The sequence below is a fragment of the Hyperoodon ampullatus genome, assembly GCF_949752795.1.
Source record: "Hyperoodon ampullatus genome assembly, chromosome: 5".
NCBI lineage: Eukaryota > Metazoa > Chordata > Mammalia > Artiodactyla > Ziphiidae > Hyperoodon > Hyperoodon ampullatus.
In genome coordinates, this window is record NC_136918.1 from 15243629 (window position 1) to 15254657 (window position 11029).

Here is an 11029-nt window from a genome sequence, read left to right on the forward strand (position 1 = left end):
TATCAAAAGGTGGAGCCTTGGGAGGTGATTAGGTCATGAGGGTGGAGCCCTCATGAATGAGATTAGTGTGTTTTTGTTTGTTTGTTTGTTTTGTTTTGTTTTTTGCCACAGGCTTGTGGGATTTTAGTTCCCCAACCAGGGATTGAACGCAGGCCCTTGGCAATGAGAGTGCAGAGTCCTAACCACTGGACCACTAGAGAATTCCTGAGATTAGTGCTTTTATAAAAGAGATCCCACAGACTCCCTAGCCCTTTCCAGCAAGTGAGTACAGAGCAAGAAGTAAGCAGTCTGCAAACCTGAAGAGGACCCTCACCCAGCTATTCTATGCACCTTGATCTCAGACTTTCCAGCCTCCAGACTGTGAGAAAGTTCTGTGGTTATAAGCTGCCCAATTGGTGGTATTTTCTTATTGCAGCCCAAGTGGATTATACAGTGGCCATCTGCAAGGTAAGGAGAGAGACCTTAGGAGAAACCAGAACTGTAGACACCTTGATCTTGGACTTCAAGCCTCCAGAACTGTGAAAAAAAACTTTTGTTTTTTAAGCCATCTATTCTGTGGTATTCTGTTATGACTGCCCTAGCAGACTAACGTAGCCTCCCATAAGGAAATGATGACATGCCCACTGCTGCCCCTGCATTTGTAACAGGAATAGACAGCTCCTGTTTACAGCTATGGACAAACACGGAAACCAGGCACATTCCCCACCTTCCCTTGGCTGGCATGTCTAGTCCCTAAGAATCTTAGATGAGCCAGGTGCAGGTGTAAGGGAGAAGTGGCTATCTCTAGAAGGGATTGGAGTTCAAGGCTTTGAGCAAATCTCACTTCTTCCTCCAAAATAGACATTTTTAATGTAGGTGAAATTACAATAAAATTTTAGTCTTGAAATTTTAATTTAGTACTGAAATTGTCATTTTCAGGCTTGAAGCAGAAAATTAATCAAAGGAGGGTCATAAGGCAGGTATTTGTGGAGACGGGGGTATTCATGAGTGTTGTATCTAAAAGAATGAGTTGTGGGCTGTGTTAGGCTGGTTGTTTTCTACAGGAGCCTTCTATGAGTTTTCGGCCCCAGCTGGGGCTGACAAGAGCAACCTCCTTGTCCACTTCTTGGCCTCACTGACTTTGGTGAACTGTTGTCTCCCAGAGTCCCTATTGGTTGGGTGAAGGAGAGGCTATTACTTAGGGCAACTTTATTCATCTAGAGCAGCGGTCCCTAACTTTTTTGGCACCAGGGACCGGTTCTGTGGAAGACAATTTTTCCACGGACCAGGTTAGGGGGAAATGGTTCAGGCGGTAATGGGAGCGATGGGGAGCGGCAGATGAAGCTTCGCTGGCTCGCCCGCCTCTCACCTCCTGCTGTGCGGCCCGGTTCCTAACAGGTCAGGGACCGGTACCGGTCTGCAGCCTGGGGGTTGGGGACCCCTGATCTAGAGGGTTTAGGAAATGGAGGTAGAGTTTAATTGACTTCAATCCAATCGCACCTAACCTGCAAATTCTTAGAAGAGCTCATGAGGGTGACGAAAGGAAATTTTGCTTCTTCTTTTCAGTTCTCTCCCTGCATGCCAAAAGTAAGACAGCATCCCTCAATCCATACTGTACTTACATTTTTTTCTGTAATGAATTGGAAAGAGTAGCTCCAATACCTGCTTCATCTAAATCTGTTTTGTTTTTTTTTTAATTGGAATTTGCAACCAGGAGCTCCACATTGAGATGTCAGGAATTGGTACAGAATACAGATTAGAGGATAGTTTTAGGAGCACTGGAGTGAGAACCAGTGGATTTCACCCCTAGTGCATCTATCCTCTGGGGCTCGGACTAATCTTCTCAAATATTTGGAGTTCATTAGATGACATCCACAATTCTTCAGCAATTTTTTTTTTTTTTTTTTTTTGCCAAGCATGTTCAAGGCGCTGCTTTCCAACTAAACAATTCTGAAATTTTCAGTACTTTTGAGCAACTCTTCAGTGTGTTTAGCCGGGAGTTGAGCTGTGTGCACTCACTTCAGTTTTTTTTCTTTTTAATATTTATTTATGTACGGTGCATTGGGTCTTAGTTGTGGCATGCATGCGGGATCTAGTTCCCGACCAGGGATGGAACCCAGGCCCCCTGCATTAGGAGCACGGAGCCTTACCCTCTGGATCACCGGGGAAGTCCCTCCACTTCGGTTTTTGCAGCCCTGTTCTCCCGAAGCTCACAGGCTGAAGCAAGTATAAAATGGTACAAGAAACTGATGATCAAGCGTTTAAATGTACTCAAGGGTGTAAACATCTCCCCTGGTCCAAATCAGTAACGTGAAAAGACGAAGGGAAGGACACAGTAACCCCTGTGCCCACCAACTCCTGGGCGCGGAGGCGTAGTCAGCCCTGAGTGGCCTGGTCCAAGGCCAAAGGACTAAGGGCCCGCAGGGCGCGGGGGCGGCCGGGCGGGGCGGGCGCGACCTTTCCTCCGGCTCCACCCTCGCCCGGTAGCGGCCTCTTTAAGAATCCGAGCCGCTAGCGGGCCTGCTGGCACTCACGTGACTCCGCTCAGCTCAATCGCTCGCGGAAGTGGTCCAGCTTCCGCCTCCCGCGAGGGGGGTCTCCGGGTGCCCCCGCGGGGCGGGCTGGCCGGAGCGGGCACCGTCGGGCGGCCCGCAGCAGGTTGCTGTGATGGTGCAGTTGTACAACCTGCACCCATTCGGGTCGCAGCAGGTGGTGCCCTGCAAGTTGGAGCCTGAGCGCTTCTGCGGCGGGGGACGCGATGCGCTGTTCGTGGCGGCCGGTTGCAAGGTGGAGGCGTTCGCAGTCGCCGGCCAGGGGCTGTGCCAGCCAAGGTGTGCCTTTTCCACGCTGGGCAGGGTGCTGCGCCTGGCCTACAGTGAGGCCGGTGAGTAGCGGTGGGGTCAGGGGGCTCCTGGGCCCCGGATTGGGGCCTCCTTCCTAGAGGACCGAGCGACGCTTATAGCTCTGGATGGGGAAGTACTTCGTGCTTGCCGGATGGTCTTGCCGGGTCTGGCGGCTGATGGAAGGTGTGCGCTGTGCGGTTGTCCTGGCAACCACAGGTTAGAGCCTGCCTTTGGTGGGCGGGGGACGCTGATTGTTCCTGCTTCTCTGGCGTCCTCGCCGGGAAGTCCCTTGGTTGGGTGGCTGGATTCCACTCAACCCAGACACTTCACACCAAATAGACTTCTTTTAGTATAGAAAACAAGTACACACAAAAGTAGGGAGAATAGTATCCTGAACCCCCAGTTACTCCCATCTTCAACAGTTATGCCAACTCATGGCCAGTCCTTTATCTACTTCTTGTCGATTTTTGAAAGCTCACATTAAATGCTGATTTTTAAATCTGTATAAATAGAACTCAGGTCTTAGACCCCTTTTTCCCCAAACAGGGTAACAGCATCCACTACTCTTTTTCCACCAGAAACGTGAAGCAATGCCAAGGGGTTACTGTGTGGGTGTATCCCTATTTTAGAAAAATCCAACATTTAAAAATAGGTACTTCAGATTACAGAAAAATTCACCATAGGATTCTTTTAACTGCCTGATAATACACTTAAAATTTGAATCCTGCTTTTCAAGAGGGGTAAAGGTGTAAATTGCAGTATTTAGGGTGGAAAAGACTTTGGCTGAGGTACTTTACTAATAAAGTGGAGAGCATGAACCTGGAGGACTGGAGATCTCTGCCTAATCGCTACTCTGTCCGCAACTGATTAGGTGTGAGTTTATAGAAACTTCTGGGACTCAGTTTCTGTTTAAAAAAAAAAAAAAGAAGTAATTTGAATGCTAGATAAGTGATTTCCAGACGTTGGAATTTTGTGGATCAGCAAAGAATTGTGGGGCTACCATACACAGTATCTGACTGTTCATTTTGTCAAGATATATATTAAAAAAAATGAAAAGCCCTACTGTTTACCGTCATCACTATTTATACTGATAATAGGAGAAACACTTACCTCCAAACATTGGATGTCTTTCTTTATGGGCAACTTACTATACTGTTATTATTTTTTCTTTTTGATTAGTGAAGGCATCAATAGGGGCCTTCAGGCCCACAGACCAGTTTGAAAACCACTTATTAGATCTGTAAGTTCTCTTTCAGCAGAAGATTCTGATTTTGATATTTTTATGATATTATTCTCCTAATCATTTCACAATATTAGTAGTTTTCCCCATCCCACCTCCTTTTTAGACCTAGGAGTTCTCACCTTCAAGAGCTCTGCTGAGTGGCAAACTCACCAGTTTCAACATTAGTATGTGTGTGTCTGCTGGTGAGGGAGAGACAGACAGACACTGTTTACATGATTTGTACCATTTGTCTTCCAAATGGACATTTAATCTAGAATTGGATGTGGCAGGCATTATGTAAACCTCTAGCTTTCTTGCCTGTCAGTAGTGGTGATTCTGGGGAATCCTTTGATGCCACTACTTGTGTATAAGAATCACCTGGGGGAGCTTTAAAAAACCCAATTCCTGAACCACAACCTTAGAGAAACAGTGTGTTTCCTGGGGTGTGGCCCAGCATTGGGTGAGTCTGGTGTTTAGTCAGGATTGAGAATCACTGACCTAGAGCCTTACTGGCTGCTGTAGGCAGTGAGTAGTATGGTACTGAAGCCTTGAAAAACAAAGATATTTTTGTAATTCAGTTGGCTGTCTTAAGAAACTTCAGGAGTCCTGTGGTATGGCATTAGCATGAGTCAGATAGCTCAAGGGTAGCTTTCAGCTTGAACTTAATGCCTGGGTATAGCTTCTATCAATCCACAGGTAGTGGACTCCTAGGTATGCTGATATCCAGATAACTCGTCTTACACTTTTCAGCTTTTTCTTTTTCGTCTCTGTCCTTCCACTCACAGTAACATGGACATGGGGGTTCTTGCTCTAAGCCCAGGGTCTCCTCCACCCGCTACCCTGTCAAAAACAAAGTGAATCTTAGATCAGGGATTTATATTTACTGTAAATGCTTTGCAGGTCTCTTATCCAAACAGAAAACATTTTCAAGTTTTTTTTTTTTCCATTTCTAATTAGCAGGATGCCAGTCTCCTTTCATAAAGTTTGGGGGTATTAGAATGTAGGTCGAAATTTTGAAGGATGGGCCCTAAATATCATCATCAGTAATGGAAATTTAATATAGATTTTGTGTGCGAAGGGAGGAAGAGGAGATGTGAGAACTCGCTTTCGAGGGAGAAAGACCTGGTGGCCAGGGTTGAGTGCTGTGTGGGGAGCTCTGGTGCTGGACACTTGCTTATGGGGTGTCTGGAGGTGGTGAGGCAGAGGGGACAAGACCTTGTGGCCCTCAATGCCTGTCCTTTAGCACAAGTACATTAAAGAGCCCTAGAATGTCTATTATCTTCCCCCCAAGCCCTACCCTCCCTCAACTTTTTTAAAATCATAAAACATATTTTCATACGTTGTATGTTATTTCTGCCTTCTGATATCCATTTTGTCATAGGAGTGCAGCCTTTTCCTTAATCTGGTATTAGTGGTAACCAGGTTTATGATCTTGCTGCATAAAAGGAAAAGTTTACTTATTTTTTTAAAAAATCAATGACTCTCAGCTTAAGGATAAATATAAGAATGATTTTTTAATTTACTTAATGAAGACAGCCTGTTGTAAAATAAGTAAAATAAAGCCCTGGGTACATAATACCTTAAAAAGTTTAATTCCTTTCTCTTATAAAGGGCTATAACCTCCACAGAATCCTCTAGACTTCTATCTCCTTTGGAACATTTTGAGAGACAGCGTGAAATGAACATTGGCTTTTGAGCTAACCAGATTGAGGTTTAACCCCAGTGCCATCCGTTTGTTGGCTGTGTTGCCTTAGGCAGGTTACTCGGCTTATCTGAGTCTCAGATTCCTGATCTATAAAATGGAGAAGGGGATAATGTCTTGAAGAGTTGTGAGGATTAACTGAGAGAACTCTAAAGCTCTGTTCAAAAGGCTTACCAGGTAGACACAACAAGTTCTAGTTCACCATTTGTAAGACAAGTTATTAATTTGAAAACATATTAATATAAGACAGCATAGGCACTATCTATAGTTTTCGAATTATATATGAAACAGTTGGTTCCCTCTGTGCCCACCTTCTGGAGAGTTTTTGTCATAAATGGGTGCTGAATTTTGTCTAAAGCTTTTTCTGCATCTATTGAGATTATCATATGGTTTTTATCTTTCAATTTGTTAATATGGTGTATCACATTGATTGATTTGTGTATATTGAAGAATTTCTTGCGTTCCTGGGATAACCCCACTTGATCATGGTGTATGATCCTTTTAATGTGCTGTTGGATTCTGTTTCCTAGTATTTTGTTGAGGATTTTTGCATCTATGTTCATCAGTGATATTGGCCTGTAGTTTTCTTTCTTTGTGACATCCTTGTCCAGTTTTGCTATCAGGGTGATGGTGGCCTTGTAGAATGAGTTTGGGAGTGTTCCTCCCTCTGCTATATTTTGCAAGAGTTTGAGAAGGATAGGTGTTAGCTCTTCTCTAAATGTTTGATAGAATTTGCCTGTGAAGCCATCTGGTCATGGGCTTTTGTGTGTTGGAAGATTTTTAATCACAGTTTCAATTTCAGTGCTTGTGATTGGTCTGTTTATATTTTCTATTTCTTCCTGGTTCAGTCTCAGAAGGTTGTACTTTTCCAAGAATTTGTCCATTTCTTCCAGGTTGTCCATTTTATTGGTATATAGTTGCTTGTAGTAATCTCTCATGATCCTTTGTATTTCTGCAGTGTCAGTTGTTACTTCTCCTTTTTCATTTCTAATTTTATTGATTTGAGTCCTCTCTGTCTTTTTCTTGATGAGTCTGGCTAATGGTTTATCAATTTTGTTTATCTTCCCAAAGAACCAACTTTTAGTTTTATTGATTTTTGCTATTGCTGTCTTCATTTCTTTTTCACGTATTTCTGATCTGATCTTTATGATTTCTTTCCTTCTGCTACCTTTGGGGTTTTTTTGTTCTTCTTTCTCTAATTGCTTTAGGTGTAAGGTTAGGTTGTTGATTTAAGATTTTTCTTGATTCTTGAGGTAGGATTGTGTTACTATAAACTTCCCTCTTAGAACTGCTTTTGCTGCATCCCATTGGTTTTGGGTCATCGTGTTTTCATTGTTATTTGTTTCTCAGTATTTTTTGATTTCCTCTTTGATTTCTTCAGTGATCTCTTGGTTATTTAGTAGCGTATTGTTCAGCCTCCACGTATTTGTATTTTTTACAGATTTTTTTCCTGTAATTGATATCTAGTCTCTTAGCGTTGTGGTCGGAAAAGATACTTGATACAATTTCAATTTTCTTAAATTTACCAAGGCTTCATTTGTGACCCACAATATGGTCTGTACTGGAGAATTTTCCATGAACCCTTGAGAAGAAAGTGTATTCTGTTGTTTTTGGATGGATATTCTATAAATATCAGTTAAGTCCATCTTCTTTAATGTATCACTTAAAGCTTGTGTTTCCTTATTTATTTTCATTTTGGATGATCTGTCCATTGGTGAAAGTGGGGTGTTAAAGTCTCATACTATTATTGTGTTACTGTTGATTTCCCCTCTTATGGCTGTTAACATTTGCCTTATGTATTGAGGTGCTCCTATTGTGTGTGCATAAATATTTACTGTTGTTATATCTTCTTCTTGGATTGATCCCTTGATCATTATATAGTGTCCTTCTTTGTCTCTTATAATTTATTACAAGACTTTATTTTAAAGTCTATTTTGTCTAATAAGAGAATTGCTACTCCAGCTTTCTTTTGATTTCCATTTGCATGGAATATCTTTTTCCATCCCCTCACTTTCAGTCTGTATGTGTCCCTAGGTCTGAAGTGGGTCTCTTGCAGACAGCATATATATGGGTCTTGTTTTTGTATCCATTCAGCCAGTCTATGTCTTTTGGTTGGAGCATTTAATCCATTTGCATTTAAGGTAGTTATTGATATGTTTGTTCCTATTACCACTTTCTTAATTATTTTGGGTTTGTTTTTGTAGGTCTTTTCCTTCTCTTGTGTTTCTTGCCTAGAGAAGTTCCTTTAGCATTTGTTGTAAAGCTGGTTTGGTGGTGCTGAATTCTCTTAGCTTTTGCTTGTCTGTAAAGGTTTTAATTTCCCAGTGGAATCTGAATGAGATCCTTGCTGCGTAGAGTAATCTTGGTTTTAGGTTTTTCCCTTTCAGCACTTTAAGTACGTCCTGCCACTCCCTTCTGGCTTGCAGAGTTTCTGCTGAAAGATCAGCTGTTAACCTTATGGGGATTCCCTTGTATGTTATTTGTTGTTTTTCCCTTGCTGCTTTTAATATTTTTTCTTTGTATTTAATTTTTGATAGTTTGATTAATATGTGTCTCGGCATGTTTCTCTTTGGGTTTATTCTGTATGGGACTCTCTGTGCTTCCTGGACTTGGGTGGCTATTTCCTTTCCCATGTTAGGGAAGTTTTCAACTATAAGCTCTTCAAATATTTTCTCAGTTGCTTTCTTTTTCTCTTCCTCTTCTGGGACCCCTGTAATTGAATGTTGCTGTGTTTAATGTTGTCCTAGAGGTCTCTGAGACTGTCCTCAATTCTTTTCATTATTTTTTCTTTATTCTGCTCCTTGGCAGTTATTTCTAACATTTTATCGTCCAGCTCACTTATACATTCTTCTGCCCCAGTTATTCTGCTATTGATTCCTTTTAGAGTATTTTTAATTTCAGTTATTGTGTTGTTCATCACTGTTTATTTGCTCTTTAGTTCTTCTAGATCCTTGTTAAATGTTTCTTCTGTTTTCTCCATTCTGCTTTTGAGATTTTGTATCATCTTTACTATCACTACTGTGAATTGTTTTTCAGGTAGGTTGCCTATTTCATCTTCATTTATTTGGTCTTATAGGTTTTTACCTTGCTCTTTCGTCTGTAACATATTTTTTTGTCATTTCATTTTTTTTTTTTTGATGGGTGGGGCTGTATTCCTGTTTTACTGGTTGTTTGGCCTGAAGCATCCAGCACTAGAGTTTGCAGGGAGTTGGACAGAGCCGGGTCTTGGTGCTGAGATTAGGACCTCTGGGAGGCCTCACTCTGACTGATATTCCCTGGGGTCTGAGGTTTTCTGTTAGCCCAGCGTTTCGGACTCGGAGCTCCCACCACAGGACCTTGGGCCCAACCTCAGGTCTGGGAACCAAATCCCACAAGCTTTGTGTTGTGGCAAAAAAAAAAAAAAAAAAAAAGGAGCAGTACAATATCAAAGAATAAAAACAAAATAAAATTAGGAAGATAAAAACTAGATTAGGAAAAATAAAAATATAATTGAAACAACTGCAACAAGGTCAAATAAAACTGCAACAGAAAAAAGAAAAAAAGGTGGGGGGGAACAAGCCAAAAGGAGAGAGCAATAACAAAGTATAAAGAATAAAATAAAATGAGAAAAATAAAAGATTTATTAGGAAAAATAAAAATATAAATGAATCAACGATAATGAATCAGCAAGGTAAAACAGAACTCCAATGTAAAAGAGGAAAGAAGAAAAAAGAAGCCTTGGCTATGGGGGCAGAGTTTAGGCAGGGGTGGAACTTAGGCAAGGGTGGGGTTTAGGGTGGGGTGGGACCTAGGCTGGTGGGGGGGTGACGTTTTAGCATGGGGCGGTGCCTAGGCTCAGGACCCAGTTGCTGGTGGTTCCTCCTGTCCCCTTAGGTGTCCATGATCCCCCACCGGTGCCTGGTAGGTGCCTTGGTCATGCAGAGATGCAAATTCCTTGTCCTCCTAGTCCGCCATCTTGACTCCACCCCCTCACTTTTATTCTTAACGCGCTTAGTTTTGCTTTCAATTTTATGTACCTTAGTTCTGAGTTAGATCTGCAGATGTGTACAAATAGTTCATATTTATGTATTGCACATAATCATGCTGTTCAGCATTGGTGCTATACTGTATTATGTAAGTAATAAAAGCCATGTACAGAGGGTAGGAATGGGGAGTTATCGTTTAATGGATTCAGAGTTTTGGGGAAGATGAAAAAGTTTTGGAGATGGTGGTAATGGCTGTATAACAGTGTGAACATACTTAATGTTGTTGAATTGTACACTTAAACATGGTGAAAATGGTAAGTTTTATGTATATTTTACCACAATAAAAATTTTTGTTTAATGTATTTACTGAGGAAGATGGAGGCTACAAGGCATCTGTTGCCCCCAACTCCATCAGACTGCTTCTCTGGAACAGAGTGAGCAAATGTATGGTGCCTGCAGGGTATATTTAGGCATTCCACCAAGATCTCCGGGGAGAGAACAGGTACAGGCTCCACCTCTGTGGCATCAAAGGAGCCAGCACAGGAGAAGGTTTGCTTCTGTTGAAGGCTGGTTCATTCTGGAGGAGGAGGGGCTTGGCCAGCCCACTTGGTGTCTGCAGAAAGGGGCTGCCCCTGCTTGCTTGCTGCATCTGTATATGGGAAGTTCGTGTGCTAACAGCAGCATTTCAGTTTCAATTCATTGGAATAGGGCTTGTTTACCTAATAATGTTTAGCATATAGTAAGTTCTCTTTTTAGAATAACACTGACTTATCCCCTCTGACCCACAAAGTTCTAAAGATAAAAAATTTAAATGAGGACTTCCCTGGTGGCGCAGGGTTAAGAATCCGCCCTCCAATGCAGGGGACACGGGTTCGATCCCTGGTCCAGGAAGATCCCACATGCTGTGGAGCAACCAAGCCCATGTGCCACAGCTACTGAGCCTGCGTGCCACAACTACTGAAGCTTGCATGCCTAGAGCCCGTGCTCCGCAACAAGAGAAGCTACTGCAGTGAGAAGCCTGTGCACCGCAATGAAGAGTAGCCCCCGCTTGCTGCAACTAGAGAAAGCCCTCACGCAGCGATGAAGAGCCAATGCGGCCAAAAAAAAAAAAATTTAATTTAATTTAAAAACCACTAAAATAGAATATGTAAGTGTGTGTTTATGTAACTGCAGGACATAAGAGACTGTTTAAGCAAGTTAGGAAACACGGAAGCCAAGAAGGAAAAGACACATAACTGGTTACATACTATAAAAGATGCCATACAAAGTCAAACCATAGCAAAGTCAAAAGTCAAACTATAGACTACCAAAAATGATT

General features: G+C 42.2%; 1 protein-coding gene across 7 annotated transcripts in view; it reads left to right on the top strand.

Moving 5' to 3' along the window:
- Positions 1–2646: 2646 nt before the first annotated feature.
- The window catches only part of HPS3 (HPS3 biogenesis of lysosomal organelles complex 2 subunit 1), a gene marked incomplete at both ends in the record, with an annotated part of 40153 nt that continues 31770 nt past the window's right edge, over positions 2647–11029 (top strand). For all 7 annotated transcript variants that reach the window (XM_079704602.1, XM_079704603.1, XM_079704604.1 and 4 more), the window contains one exon: positions 2647–2863. In XM_079704602.1, coding sequence (XP_079560728.1) covers positions 2647–2863 — 217 coding nt within the window. The remainder of the gene's footprint in view (positions 2864–11029) is intronic.